General features: G+C 39.5%; 1 protein-coding gene across 1 annotated transcript in view; it reads right to left on the reverse strand.

Moving 5' to 3' along the window:
- Positions 1 to 16564, reverse strand: part of LOC124788593 (testis-specific serine/threonine-protein kinase 3-like) — a 60089-nt gene that overhangs the window by 12856 nt on the left and 30669 nt on the right. The window contains exons 4-5 of the mRNA XM_047255863.1: positions 15804 to 16011; positions 6819 to 7009 (exon numbers count right to left, since the gene is read on the reverse strand). Of these exons, the coding sequence (XP_047111819.1) occupies positions 6819 to 7009; positions 15804 to 16011 (399 nt within the window). The remainder of the gene's footprint in view (positions 1 to 6818; positions 7010 to 15803; positions 16012 to 16564) is intronic.

Genomic DNA, 16564 nt, shown 5'->3' on the forward strand with positions numbered 1-16564 from the left:
TTCCTCGGCAGTTCAGTGTATAATTTTATGTTTACTATTGGCTGAAAGTTGTTTAGATTCTTTAACATCCCCATCAACTCTTATTAGTTTCCCTTATTTCTCATGGCACAGAAAGTATGAGTGAACATTTTTCTATGTGTTTTGGAGCCCAATCTATTATGATGTCAAACATATTTTACCACACATTAATGGCTTAAGAATGTATTAGGATCCTTAAATACAGCTCCTAAGCTGTTGCAGTGCTCTTTGGTACTAAATAAATTTGTTCAGTGTTCAATGAATAATGGTAATTATAGGTTTCTAAATTTGATTATTTTGCCAAAATTGGGACTTATTCCATAAAAACAGGGTTTGCTTGATTTTCAAAAAATGAGTTGTTTTAGTGAGATGCTGAGATTAATGAAAATTGTGTATGAAATATTTAATTACTTTCAAATACACAATTGCCATCTAATAAATAAACTGGCATACCGCAAATTTGTCGCTGTAGGAGACATCAAGAGAAAAGGAAACAGTTAATGCATCTACACTTATTATTGTGCTTTCTAAAAAGTAATTCATTTACTGTATTTAAACAACCAGTTGAAATTAGGTGCAATACATGATGAGTCTTTCCTTCTCATCCCATCCAGTAGTGTCCGCTGACCTGCAGTTCTGGTGATTTTTCAGAACTCTATCCCTTTTGCTAAACATCTCCAGTCCTTTTCCTTCACCATTCTTCCTTTCCTTTCAAGTCTTCTGCTGGAAGAAGGAGCCACTGGCTCTGAAAGCTTGCATATTTTTATCTATCCAATTAAATTACACTGAGAAAAATATTTTGATATAGTAGTCATGTTAAAAATAATCATGAGGCAATTCCACATTCTGTGCACATTAAGCACGCCGTCTTCAGGCCACAAGTGGCCCATCGGAACCATCCGACCGCCACATCATCCTCAGCCGAGGATGCGGATAAGAGGGGCGTGTGGTCAGCACACCGCTCTCCCGGTCGTTATGATGGTTTTCTTTGACCCGGGCCACAACTATTCGGTCGAGCAGCTCCTCAGTTGGCATCACGAGGCTGAGTGCACCCTGAAAAATGGCAACAGCGCATGGCGGCTGGATGGTCACCCATCACATTAATCATTAATGACTTTAGTTGCTCCCTCTTTTTGTCAACAGAAGTACTTCAGAAAACGTTTCCTCGTGACGCATTGGTAGTGTTATATGCTATTCATTACTCATCTTTTCACTAAGTTTGAAATATATCGTAAGTGTTTTTGAGATTAGAATCTGACAGATTTTTTTCCTAATTTTTATTGGCATAATAATTTCTTTAGTTTCTCTGAAAGTATCCATTTACTGGAAGTGCTGAATATCAGAATTTTCACAACAATTGAAATATACATAAGTTTTCTCTTGAGGCAAATATTTTTATCATTACTCAGTAATTACCTTTTATGGGACAAAGATAGGTTTTTTGGAAGCCCAGCATTTTATTATTTAACTTCACCAACAGCACTCTATAAATACGTAAACACCTAAACACATGTGAATGTACATTTTTATCAATTGAAGACATAAAGTCTGTAACAGATCTATGACCATGTTGGCACTTTATTTATAAATGTCTGTCTTGGTAACATGTGCTATACAGTTCACAAGGACTGGTTTCAACTTACTGCCATTATCAAATCTGTTACAAGTAGAAAAACTCTAATGTGACAAAAATTTCAGGAAAACATAAGAAAGATAACACTTCTACTAAACGTACAAACCAGCCCTACATACCAGTAAAAGTATTCTGATACAAATAACAATGTCAAACACTATGTACACATAGGCACATAAGTGCTGATGATGGGCTGGGGGTGTCCTACACTTATACAAACATAAGTATAGCTAGAAGACACTGCTAGTGCTGAGCTATATAAGTGGTCAGCATCATAATTCGATAGCTTAAAGCAGAATTTGCATAGTCATATGGCAAAATGTGTATCTTACAATAAAAGATAAAATGCTGTGTGATGTGCAGAAATAAAATCCATACTTAACGACAAACAAACATGACAAGGACTCAGTAGATCCAGAGAACAAGAGATTTGTTACTACGTTATACAATGGTGTACTTTCAGAGACAATTGTGGAAATTTTCAGAAAAACTGAAGTTAAAACTGGATTTCAGACAAAAGGTACAATTGATTCTAGATTATGTCACAAAGTTGCCAATAGCATTAATAAATATTTTGAATGTAGGGTCTACAAGATCAACTGCCAGAACTAGGAAAGATTTTATATTTGTCAGATGGGGAAGAATTTTAAGACTCGCATCAAAGAACAGACCTACAGCCAAAATGGGAGTGCATTCAGTACACATTTTGATAATGAAAACCATGAGGCACCAAATATGCAGAATAATTTCAAAGTGTTGCACAGGACACTGAAAGGACAATTATTGAACCTACTGGAGGAAATGGATATCTATGCACATACAGGGTTATTGCTTAACAAACAGAATGTGTTTAACTTGAATGGCTGTTTAAATGTATTCAGGAACTTACTAGTCTCACTGGTGTTGCACACTGCAACGACTCAGCATGTGGCCATGTATACTGGCCACCAAGAGCATAATGACTGCGTCTCCTTCTACAAACACCACCAAAGGGAAACAAAAACATCATACAAGTGGCCACAAGATGGTGCTAACTGGATTCTCCTCTGAATGCTGTATCAACCATCAAGACTTATTATTATATCATTAGTGTTTCATTCATCTTTTTCACACAAGACAGTGTTTCACTTGCTTTGTCACACTGAAAGAAGTTCTGTTAATATATTCTATATTACTTTTTATACCTTTTATTCTGACTTTCACAAATTATTGTGTTATTTACTTTGTCATGATGGGTGGTTTTATTAATTTTTACACTTTTCATTTGGACTTTAAGTATGGATTTTATTTCTGCATATTTTATTTCATTTGATGTTTTATTGTTAGACACAAATTTTGGCATATGAAATCATTTTAATTAGAGACTATGTATGTTCTATTTCAAACTGCTGAATTTATTATGCTGATCACTTATCTACTTTGGCACTAATGCCTGCTACTAACTATAGCTATGTTTGTGTAAGTATAGGACATCCCAGGCCATCACCAGCAATTGTTACATACCTATGTGTACAGACTGTTTGACATGGATTTTTCAATCAGAATACTTTCAGTATAACAATCCTTGAAACATCAGCATTTCAACACTACTACCCAAGTGGAAAACCAAAAGCTTTTTACCAAATGGACATTCATTTCAATTTAATTCTCAAAATTAATTTATGTCACAAAAAATGTCCCCATTAAAGGAACTGAGCAGAATTTTATTTAATTTGGACCAGTAATATGTGAATTTATTTTTTTCTATAGCTTATAAAGACAACATGTTCAATACACATAATTAACATCAGCCATGCAAGGTAATATCTTTAAATAATAAACTATATATAGGACACTATTCACAAAGGATAATGGTTTACATAGAAATGTCCTGTGAGCACCTCTAAATAGAATCTCGGCATCCATTAGTTAGAATTGGGAAATATACCGGTACAGGGAATTAAAAATCGGTATGGCTAAAACCTAATTCAAACACTGTGTTCCTGGGTATGAAATCATCATAAGACAGCTGTTACATGTCATTCAAATCTCTCATAGTCTTGTTTTGCATTTTAACACATTGCAGTTTAATTGGTCCCTTTCATACAGTTTTCCTCTGTGTCAGCTTCAGTACAATGCTTGATTACCCATGAATAGCAAAATTTGTGCCACAGCAGCAGTTTTACCTCAACCCACTGAGACAAGACAAGTATTACAAAATTTGCCAGAATAAAAAAAATCAATAAACATCACATAGGCCTAGTTGAAACTGCTCCGTAGTACAACAACAGCATGATAAACACTTCATACACAGTTTTAGTCATTAAAATCCACATACAGTCTCTGTGCTTTGTTATCCAGAACATGAGGTTACATATCAAAATATTTCTTTGATTTTACTACCAACTTCACCTTAACTTAGGCCATTACCTAAGATATTATCCACCTCCCAAATTCTCAAAACTCTTGTAAGCCATTTGTCTCTCTACATTCTTGTATCTTTATTTTTCTCTCTTAGATGACTTAACTTATTTTTATTTATACTCAAATAGCAAAATTTAATTTGATGTTTATATCAGCTACGATGCATGAGTGAGATGGAGCAGCTGGGGAAGGTTAGGAGGCACATCAACAATGATCACACCATCAAATTTCAAGCTTTCCAAACTCGAAAATAATTGCTTAGAGTGTCAGGCATGAGGTGGGAAAAAGGAACTATGAAACATAATCCATTAAAGAAGGGAAGGGTTGATCACACTGAACTGCAAGAGAGCAGAGAGAAAAGAAACCTGTCAGAAACATCAGAAACTATGTATGTAACATTCAAGATTTTTTTTCCATTTGCACTCTTTGTTTCATAGAAGTTTTTAGCTGTTATCTTTAACCTACTGATTGGCTCCTGCTGTTACATTCAAAGTTGTATCCATCTCCTCTGTGGCTGATTTTGTATCTCTTATCATGATGTTTAAAATAACTTATCTTGCTCAGTTTTTCTCCTTTTTCGTTCATTACTTATAATGAAGGAATAACTTGTAAGTCACAAGGGCTATGTGTCTTCTGTGACTGTTCACCTGCTAGTTCAAGTGTTTGTTGCAGTTTCAATAATAGGGGAGAGGATGAAAATATTAGTCACATATGGCCACTTTATTTATATTTGTTCCTTGAATTTTCAGTAAACCCTGCCTTCGAATTTCAGTCAACAGCTTTTATTATTAATGCCATTCTTTAATAAGTAAACTTCACCAAAGAAACATTATATAGACCACTCCTTATTCTTATAAAAAAGGAAGAAATTTAATTATGGGTAGTGCCTTACAGTGGTGTACATCAATCTGACAGAGAAAAGTAAAGGGTTGTCCTAACACCAAACAAAGGAAAGTACTCTTCAAAGTGGAGAACTATCTCACAGGGAGTACCATAATGCTCAGCCCTAGGCCCTACAATTTTTCTTTTTACATAAATAATTTAGTCTTAAATTTAAATTATCATTCAGTTCTATTTGCTAATGACACACCAGTACCGACAGAAAATAAAATTAAGAGGAAATTCCTGAAAATGTCATTCCATCTAAGTAGTCTAAAACTAAATATTTCAAAAACAGCAATTTAAGGGAAAAAATAAATTGTATTCAGATTACGCACAGAAGTCAGGAACTAAACAGAGCAGAATATGTTAAATTCTTAGTAATGTAATTGGATAGAAGTCTGTCATGGTTGTCGCACATAGGCTACCTGAGAAGTAAATCAAACAGGCTGCCATTTGTTATGTCAATCATAGCCAATATAACCGACACAGACACAAAAAAAATAGTGTACCAAAGCTACTTTGAGGTTGCCACAAGATACAGTATTGTCCTTTGTGAAAATGCTAACAACACAGCAAGAACATTAGCCTTGCAGAAAAAAATTATCAGAGACATGTTTAATGCAGTACCAAGAGATCCTTGTCAGCTACTATTAAGAAACCTAAATATACCAACAATAAGTCTTCCTTCATTATACTTACAAGAAACAATACTCTTCACAAATAAAAAACGCTGTTCCATATAACTTCCAGTACAAGTATGAAACTAGGAACAAAGAAAGTTTCATGCTTCCTACACAGAGTTCATCTTTTTACACAGACCCCACAATACAGGGGAATGAAAGTATATAACAAGCTACAAGACAAGTTTTCAAAGTAGTAAAATATATGGTCAGTAAAAAGAAAATCATATAACACACTGGTATAGAAATGCGATTACTCTGTTGAGGAATTTTTTGATGAAGATTTCACCATTTGAACAGGATATTAAATTCAGATTTTGTAGTTACATGATAACAAAGATAGTGTCCTATGTGTAATCTATTATAGCTATAATATGATAAGTCTCCTGTACACTAAATCAGAGATTTAACTAATATGTTATGAGACAATAAAATATTGATTCTGGTATTTTCAAAATAAAGAAGTGTGTTGTAAGAATTATAGCTGACATCTAGAACTTCACAAAAAAAATTGTAATATACGACTGTTTAATAATACATAGATTCATTAATTACCTTGCTTATTAAGAGGACATCTCTCATTCTCAAAAAATAAAGCAAAGTATGAACATAACAGTAAGACTGGAAGTGCTTAACATTTGTACAGAAATAAGTAAGAGACACTAAAACACATGTATTCAATAACCTGGCAGAGCATGTTAAATATCTTATGGGTAATGTTGTGGTGTTTAAGAGTGAATTAAAGAACTTCATTTAAGGGAACTGTTTCTAGTCCACTGTAGGATATTTTCTCAGAAATCCCTAAAGTTAATTTTCAGGGTTAATCTGTAATTAATATTATCACAGTAATAAAATAAGACTTCATACTGTTAAGACATATTGTTGTATTGCATCTAAATAAAATGTAAATCCTGGAGTTCTTTTCACATCTTACAGACCCCTGTCCACAGGATCTGTAAAATACAAGTAATGTAATGCAATGTATAGTTCACTTTACTTTCTTCCTTGTAAAGCAGGAACTTCAGTGCATATTCTTGTGCACTGGTGTTGCTGCTCCAATCAATAGTTAACACAGAATAGAGTTCCTGTATTTTTTAAATTGTTTTGGCTTGATCTTGAAGAATAAGTCAACAGATACTAATACCCATACTTAACTATAGACCTACTGCATGGCTTATGCACATTTATGTTTCCATTCTTACCTTACAAGTTCCCTTGCATTCATTGACACAGAGTGTTCACAGTGTTTTGGGAAATTGATGACTCGACACAGCTGTGCATATAGCATGGCTTTTGAATTTGTATCATCAAAGGGCATACTTGCTGTCAGCATAACAAACAATACAACTCCAAGTGACCAGGCATCATACAGTTTAGGATTGTATGGTTTTCCCTGAAACAAAGTAAGATTACGTATAGGAGCTGTTATTTACAAGCTAGAAGACATGCTAGAAGACATGTATAGGAGCTGTTATTTAAAAACTAGAAGACATGTTACATAATGCATGAAATGAACCTAAGTTTAACAATGGAAATTAAGCATTTTTTTAATGTTAGAGGCAGTCCATTTGCATTTACTGTTATATCATTTTTATTTTTTTTCTGCAGATGTCTGCTTGTGTCTGTATATGTGTGTGTGTGCGAGTGTATACCCGTCCCTTTTTTCCCCCTAAGGTAAGTCTTTCCGCTCCCGGGATTGGAATGACTCCTTACCCTCTCCCTTAAAACCCACATCCTTTCGTCTTTTCCCTCTCCTTCCCTCTTTCCTGATGAGGCAACAGTTTGTTACGAAAGCTTGAATTTTGTGTGTTTGTTTGTGTGTCTGTCGACCTGCCAGCACTTTCATTTGGTAAGTCACATCATCTTTGTTTTTAGATATATTTTTCCTACATGGAATGTTTCCCTCTATTATAACCATATCATTTATTTGAACCCAACAATTACGTTTGTTATTGTCGCTGTTGCATTTCGAAATCTTTCCTGTCGTCTTATTTTCTCTTTATTTTCTCTTTCTGTTTTTACCAGTAGTCTCACTTTGTATTCACCTTCCCCTTTTTACCGTAATACAATTTTATCCCGCCTATATATACTCAATAATACGTAACCCGCTTCCAAACCATAACCAAAAAAATTTTTAATTTCCGCTTTCAACACTACCGCTGCTATAAAATCCACCGTTTATAGTTCAATAACAGCTGCTTTCACGTATTAAACAACCGTTTCGGCTAGTTCTAATAACTTTCACTTTATTTCCACTTCCGTTTTTCGCACATCACTGATCATTTTTAGCCGCTCCCCACAGGTTTTAACGTCATTATTTCTTCGTCAGACAATTGTTAGCCCCATTTTCGTAATCTTTCACCACAACACCACTCCTTTTAATACATTTGCACGTTTTTTTCGAAATTTTCCCGAATTTCTCTGTCCTTTAACGTGTTTTAGCGGCAACACAACCACCTAACCTTCATGCACATCGCTGTCTACCAACCCAAGTTCACCACAGGATCAACTTAACCAACACTTTTTCGCCTTTTTTCATACCAGATCTCCAATTACTTTCTAGTTCACCCTTATCTCTCCCCTTTTATCTTTCATTTTCATTTCAACCTCATGTAGATGTCTGCTTCTGTCTGTATATGTGTGGATGGATATGTGTGTGTGTGCGAGTGTATAACCGTCCCCTTTTTCCCCCTAAGGGAAGTCTTTCCGCTCCCGGGTTTGGAATGACTCCTTACCCTCTCCCTTTCTCCCTTAAAACCCACATCCTTTCGTCTTTTCCTTCTCCTTCCCTCTTTCCTGATGAGGCAACAGTTTGTTACGAAAGCTTGAATTTTGTGTGTATGTTTGTGTGTCTGTCGACCTGCCAGCACTTTCATTTGGTAAGTCGCATCATCTTTGTTTTTAGATATATTTTTCCTACGTGGAATGTTTCCCTCTATTATAACCATATATATATATATATATATATATATATATATATATATATATATATATATATATATATATATATATATATATATAAATGATTAATGGAAAATCTCATATAAGATGTGAAACAAATACTAACAAAGAGATAGAGGGGCTGGCCAGTACTTACCTCAGCTCAGTACAGCCGATAGATACACATAAAACAGAATTTTCAGTAAATTTTCAGTTCTGTTTTATGTGTATCTATCGGCTGTACTGAGCTGAGGTAAGTACTGGCCAGCCCCTCTATCTCTTTGTTAGTATATATATATATATATATATATATATATATATATATATATATATATATACACTCCTGGAAATGGAAAAAAGAACACATTGACACCGGTGTGTCAGACCCACCATACTTGCTCCGGACACTGCGAGAGGGCTGTACAAGCAATGATCACTCGCACGGCACAGCGGACACACCAGGAACCGCGGTGTTGGCCGTCGAATGGCGCTAGCTGCGCAGCATTTGTGCACCGCCGCCGTCAGTGTCAGCCAGTTTGCCGTGGCATACGGAGCTCCATCGCAGTCTTTAACACTGGTAGCATGCCGCGACAGCGTGGACGTGAACCGTATGTGCAGTTGACGGACTTTGAGCGAGGGCGTATAGTGGGCATGCGGGAGGCCGGGTGGACGTACCGCCGAATTGCTCAACACGTGGGGCGTGAGGTCTCCACAGTACATCGATGTTGTCGCCAGTGGTCGGCGGAAGGTGCATGTGCCCGTCGACCTGAGACCGGACCGCAGTGACGCACGGATGCACGCCAAGACCGTAGGATCCTACGCAGTGCCGTAGGGGACCGCACCGCCACTTCCCAGCAAATTAGGGACACTGTTGCTCCTGGGGTATCGGCGAGGACCATTCGCAAGCGTCTCCATGAAGCTGGGCTACGGTCCCGCACACCGTTAGGCCGTCTTCCGCTCACGCCCCAACATCGTGCAGCCCGCCTCCAGTGGTGTCGCGACAGGCGTGAATGGAGGGACGAATGGAGACGTGTCGTCTTCAGCGATGAGAGTCGCTTCTGCCTTGGTGCCAATGATGGTCGTATGCGTGTTTGGCGCCGTGCAGGTGAGCGCCACAATCAGGACTGCATACGACCGAGGCACACAGGGCCAACACCCGGCATCATGGTGTGGGGAGCGATCACCTACACTGGCCGTACACCACTGGTGATCGTCGAGGGGACACTGAATAGTGCACGGTACATCCAAACCGTCATCGAACCCATCGTTTTACCATTCCTAGACCGGCAAGGGAACTTGCTGTTCCAACAGGACAATGCACGTCCGCATGTATCCCGTGCCACCCAACGTGCTCTAGAAGGTGTAAGTCAACTACCCTGGCCAGCAAGATCTCCGGATCTGTCCCCCATTGAGCATGTTTGGGACTGGATGAAGCGTCGTCTCACGCGGTCTGCACGTCCAGCACGAACGCTGGTCCAACTGAGGCGCCAGGTGGAAATGGCATGGCAAGCCGTTCCACAGGACTACATCCAGCATCTCTACGATCGTCTCCATGGGAGAATAGCAGCCTGCATTGCTGCGAAAGGTGGATATACACTGTACTAGTGCCGACATTGTGCATGCTCTGTTGCCTGTGTCTATGTGCCTGTGGTTCTGTCAGTGTGATGTATCTGACCCCAGGAATGTGTCAATAAAGTTTCCCCTTCCTGGGACAATGAATTCACGGTGTTCTTATTTCAATTTCCAGGAGTGCATATATATATATAATAGATGGAAACATTCCACGTGGTAAAATTATATCTAAAAACAAAGATGATGAGACTTACCAAACAAAAGCGCTGGCAGGTCGATAGACACACAAACAAACACAAACATACACACAAAATTCTAGCTTTCGCAACCAACGGTTGCTTCGTCAGGAAAGAGGGAGGGAGAGGGAAAGACGAAAGGATGTGGGTTTTAAGGGAGGGGGTAAGGAGTCATTTCAATCCCGGGAGCGGAAAGACTTACCTTATGGGGAAAAAAAGATGGGTATACACTCGCACACACACACACATATCCATCCACACATACACAGACACAAGCAGACATTTGTAAAGGCAAAGAGTTTGGGCAGAGATGTCAGTCGAGGCGGAAGTAAAGAGGCAAAGATGTTGTTGAAAGACAGGTGAGCTGTGAGCGGCGGCAACTTGAAATTAGCGGAGGTTGAGGCCTGGCGGATAACGAGAAGAGAGGATATACTGAAGGGCAAGTTCCAATCTCCGGAGTTCTGACAGGTTGGTGTTAGTGGGAAGTGTCCAGATAACCCGGACGGTGTAACACTGTGCTAAGATGTGCTGGCCGTGCACCAAGGCATGTTTAGCCACAGGGTGATCCTCATTACCAACAAACACTGTCTGCCTGTGTCCATTCATGCGAATGGACAGTTTGTTGCTGGTCATTCCCACATAGAAAGCTTCACAGTGTAGGCAGGTTAGTTGGTAAATCACTGGGTGCTTTCACACGTGGCTCTGCCTTTGATCGTGTACACCTTCCGGACTACAGGACTGGAGTAGGAGGTGGTGGGAGGGTGCATGGGACAGGTTTTACACCTGGGGCGGTTACAAGGGTAGGAGCCAGAGGTTAGGGAAGGTGGTTTGGGGATTTCATAGGGATGAACTAAGAGGTTACAAAGGTTAGGTGGACGGCGGAAAGACACTATTGGTGGAGTGGGGAGGATTTAATGAAGGACGGATCTCATTTCAGGGCAGGATTTGAGAAAGTTGTATCCCTGCTTTGCCTACGTAGATCAACACCTTCAACCCATTACATGCAGTCTCCCATCCTTCATCAAAGACACCAACCACTTTCTCGAACGCCTGGAATCCTTACCCAGTCTGTTACCCCCGGAAACCATCCTTGTAACCATTGATGCCACTTCTTTATACACAAATATTCCGCACGTCCAGGGCCTCGCTGCGATGGAGCACTTCCTTTAACGCCGATCACCTGCCACCCTACCTAAAACCTCTTTCCTCATTACCTTAGCCAGCTTCATCCTGACCCACAACTTCTTCACTTTTGAAGGCCAGACATATCAACAATTAAAGGGAACAGCCATGGGTACCAGGATGGCCCCCTCGTACGCCAACCTATTCATGGGTCGCTTAGAGGAAGCCTTCTTGGTCACCCAGGCCTGCCAACCCAAAGTTTGGTACAGATTTATTGATGACATCTTCATGATCTGGACTCACAGTGAAGAAGAACTCCAGAATTTCCTCTCCAACCTCAACTCCTTTGGTTCCATCAGATTCACCTGGTTCTACTCCAAATCCCATGCCACTTTCCTTGACGTTGACCTCCACCTGTCCAATGGCCAGCTTCACACGTCCGTCCACATCAAACCCACCAACAAGCAACAGTACCTCCATTATGACAGCTGCCACCTATTCCACATCAAATGGTCCCTTCCCTACAGCCTAGGTCTTCGTGGCAAACGAATCTGCTACAGTCTGGAATCTCTGAACCATTACACCAACAACCTGAAAACAGCTTTCGCATCACGCAACTACCCTCCTGACCTGGTACAGAAGCAAATAACCAGAGCCACTTCCTCATCCCTTCAAACCCAGAACCTCCTACAGAAGAACCACAAAACTGCCCCACTTGTGACAGGATACTTTCCGGGACTGGATCAGACTCTGAATGTGGCTCTCCAGCAGGGATACGACTTCCTCAAATCCTGCCCTGAAACGAGATCCATCCTTCATGAAATCCTCCCCACTCCACCGAGAGTGTCTTTCTGCCGTCCACTTAACCTTCGTAACCTCTTAGTTCATCCCTATGAAACCCCAAAACTACCTTCCCTACCCTCTGGCTCCTACCCTTGTAACCGCCCCAGGTGTAAAACCTGTCCCATGCACCCTCCCACCACCACCTACTCCAGTCCTGTAACCCAGAAGGTGTACACGATCAAAGGCAGAGCCACGTGTGAAAGCAGCCATGTGATTTACCAACTAACCTGCCTACACTGTGAAGCTTTCTATGCGGGAATGACCAGCAACAAACTGTCCATTCGCATGAATGGACACAGGCAGACAGTGTTTGTTGGTAATGAGGATCACCCTGTGGCTAAACATGCCTTGGTGCACGGGCAGCACATCTTGGCACAGTGTTACACCGTCCGGGTTATCTGGATACTTCCCACTAACACCAACCTGTCAGAACTCCGGAGATTGGAACTTGCCCTTCAGTATATCCTCTCTTCTCGTTATCTGCCAGGCCTCAACCTCCGCTAATATCAAGTTGCCGCCACTCACACCTCACCTGTCTTTCAACATCTTTGCCTCTTTACTTCCGCCTCGACTGACATCTCTGCCCAAACTCTTTGCCTTTACAAATGTCTGCTTGTGTCTGTGTATGTGCGGATGGATATGTGTGTGTGTGCAAGTGTATACCCATCCTTTTTTCCCCATAAGGTAAGTCTTTCCGCTACCGGGATTGAAATGACTCCTTACCCCCTCCCTTAAAACCCACATCCTTTCGTCTTTCCCTCTCCATCCCTCTTTCCTGACGAAGCAACCGTTGGTTGCGAAAGCTAGAATTTTGTGTGTATGTTTGTGTTTGTTTGTGTGTCTATCGACCTGCCAGCGCTTTTGTTTGGTAAGTCTCATCATCTTTGTTTTTATATATATATATATCAGTTGGTTCTACTGAGAAATTCATCATTGTATTAGAAGGAGTTGGCCACAATAAATCCTTTAGGCTTCTCTTAAACTGAATTTCAATGGTTGTTAGGCTTTTTATGGTTGCTGGCAAGTTATTGAAAATGTGTGTTCCTGAATAATGCACACCTTTTTGTATAAGACTAAGTGACTTTAAATTCTTGTGAAGATTGTTCTTATTTCTGGTATTGATTCCATGAATTGAGCTGTTGGTTTGAAAAAGTAATATATTTTTAATGACAAATTTCATTATGGCATAAATATATGGGGAAGCAGTAGTTAGTATCCCTAGTTCCCTAAACAGGCTTCTGCAAGATGTTGTTGAGTTCACACTGCATATAACTCTTACTGCACAGTTTTGTGACCGGAAAACTTTAGCTTGGCTTGATGAATTGCCCCAAAAAATAATCCCATATGACACTATGGAATGAAAATAAGCATAGTATACCAGATTTTTCATTTTTATATCCCCTATGTCTGACAATTCGCATTGCAAATACAGATTTGTTAAGACGCTTCAGCAGTTCTGTGGTGTGCTCCTTCCAGTTGAATTTATTATCAAGCTGTAATCCCAAGAATTGAACAGTGACCACTTCTTCTATCTGCTTGTCATCGTATGTTAGGCATATACTCATGGGACACCCTTTATAAGTTCTGATCTGCTTGTAGTTTTCTTTCTTTTTTTTTTTTTTTTTTTTTTCAAGGTTTAGTGACAAATAATTGGCTAGGAACCAGTGATTAAAGTCCACAAACATTTTATTAGCTGACCTTTCTAAGACTACACTTGATTTGCTACTCACCATATAGTGCAAGTTCTGAGTCGCAGACAGGCACAACAAAAAGACTGCTAAACAAGTGGCCACTGTCTGTGAGTGACAAGGACACACAGTGAGCAGCAGTGCATGATGGGAGAAGAAAACTGAGTGGTGGGGTAAGGAGAGGGCTGAGATAGGGAGGGCAAGGGACAGTGGGTAAGGGTGAGTGTACAGGGATGAGATGGGGTGAGGATAGGGCAGCCAGTTGCTGTCAGGACATTGGATTGAGGGAGGGGAAAGGAGAGAGTGGTAAAGGAGACAAGTAAAAAGACTGTGAGTGCATTGGTGGAACAGAAAGCTGTGTAGTGCTGGAGTGGTAACAGGGAAGGGGATATGTGGGTGAAGGACAGTGACTAACAAAGGTTGAGGCCAAAAGAGTTAGAGGAACATAGGATATATTGCAGGGAGAGTTCTCACCTGCAGAATTCAGGAAAGCTCTTGTTGATAGGAAGGATCCAGATGGCACACACTGTGAAGCATTATTTGAAATAAAGAACGTTGTGTTAGGCAGCACGCTCAGCAACTGGTCAGTCCAACTTGGCCACAGCTTGTTGGTAGCTGTTCATGCAGACAGACAGCTTGTTGTTTATCATGCCCACATAGAATGCAGCACAGTGGTTGAAGCTTAGCTTGTAAATTACATGACTGGTAGCCTGCCTCATGACTCACTATCACCTGGGACTGGAGCAACTGAATCAAATTCTCCTCCAGGGCTTCAACTACTTTTCATTTCTTGGTAAATTATTTCCCATAGTTCATTCTATAAATTCTCTCTGAATGTTATGAATAGATAAGCATTTGAGATGCTACTAAATAGTAACTACTTTTCCCCTCCTTAGCTAAATCTTATTGATTTGAATGATTTAATGTTGCCATTTGGCCATATGAACTAAAACTGGGTATCAGCACTTCTGCATGCCCTTGATTGATACAAGATGAATTACTGTTAAAATCTGCATATACAGTGACTTTCCAGTAATCTGTGCAACGTCTTGTTAGTGTTATCTTCAGCTGCCTGATGAAGTTTAAAACATTTACTATTGATGTATGTACAATGGCAGAAATGTTTTCCAAGGTTATTACTGAAGTGTACATCTGAGACAACCGTTCAGTACACTACTCATTTAGGTCTATGGCCTGGGCTTAATTCTATCTTTTGTATGTATCATCATTTCACCTTTCCTTTCATCATGCCTATAGTGGTGTAATACCAACAACTTTATATCTATCTTTGTCAATCTATTCCATTTCTGTAACTTGCAAGTGATGTTCAATTACTCATATCACATCTGTAGAAATAAATTTAGATTTTTTAATTTACTGTAACAACTTAAGATGCTCATCTTTCTCATTTGACAAGCTTATTATGTTTTTACTGTAAAGTCTAAATTTTGTATGACTGTCATACACTGAATTGTCCATGCTGCTGTTTTTTGTTCCTTCCTTGACTGCTGCAACTTTGTGTATATTTATTCGTTGTTCGAAAGTATTAATGCTGAATAAGGCATTGTGAAAGTACTGGAAATGACAGGGATTGGGCAGACTGCTTAATGCCTCAGATACACAATGAGTGCTTTCCTATATTCTTTCCACTATTTATTACTAAATTGTTCATCAGTATTTCGCAGTCGGCATCATTTGGTTTTCTTTCCCAAGATTTCCAACCATGTGAAAATTATAGTTACTAACTTTCTAACATACATTTTATGCAACTAGCATTTTGTATCACCTGCAGGATCTCTGGAGCTGCATATGCTGCACTACCACAGAAGGTTCGGCTGAGCACTCGTCGGTTGTTCTCATCTGTGCAGCACCGAGCGAAACCAAAGTCTGTGAGTTTTACACACTCATTAGATGCGAGTAGAATGTTCTCACACTTGACATCACGGTGGCTGATGTCCTGGGAGTGGAGGTAGTCCACTGCAGAAACAATCTGGCTGTACACAACAGCAGTCTAGTCAATAACTTTCCAACAAGAAGTCAAAAGAACTCATCATATGTAAAATTTATGCATGATAATAAAAGTAAAATAAGGTGTTTAATGATTGTTCCACAAATCTCACAATTGTTTAATGAATTTAATTTAACTCCACTTACAAAATACTTAATGTGGTTATTATGGATACTATGGACCAACAAACAGATTTTAAATAAACTTTAAATTTGGAACAATTCTCAAAAAATTAAATTAAACTCTGACAGGAACTCCCAAGAAATTGAGGGTCCAAGTATAAGCAATATATTATTCAGCACCGCATGTAACTCATGGAAATACTTTGGTAAATGAAACAAAAGTTTCAATATGTCCTCTTTAAATTCACAGACCTATTTTTCGACATGGTCAACTGCCCGCTCAGTATCGCTTCTCCCAATGCTGAACTAGATAAGTGAAGCTTTCTTGAACGAACTGCAAATTCCTTTTTTGTATGTTTGCTTGTGGAAATGATGCAATAGTAAAAAATCAATTAAGTTGCATTCACAAATTATGTA

This window comes from Schistocerca piceifrons, chromosome 3, assembly GCF_021461385.2.
Source record: "Schistocerca piceifrons isolate TAMUIC-IGC-003096 chromosome 3, iqSchPice1.1, whole genome shotgun sequence".
Lineage (NCBI taxonomy): Eukaryota > Metazoa > Arthropoda > Insecta > Orthoptera > Acrididae > Schistocerca > Schistocerca piceifrons.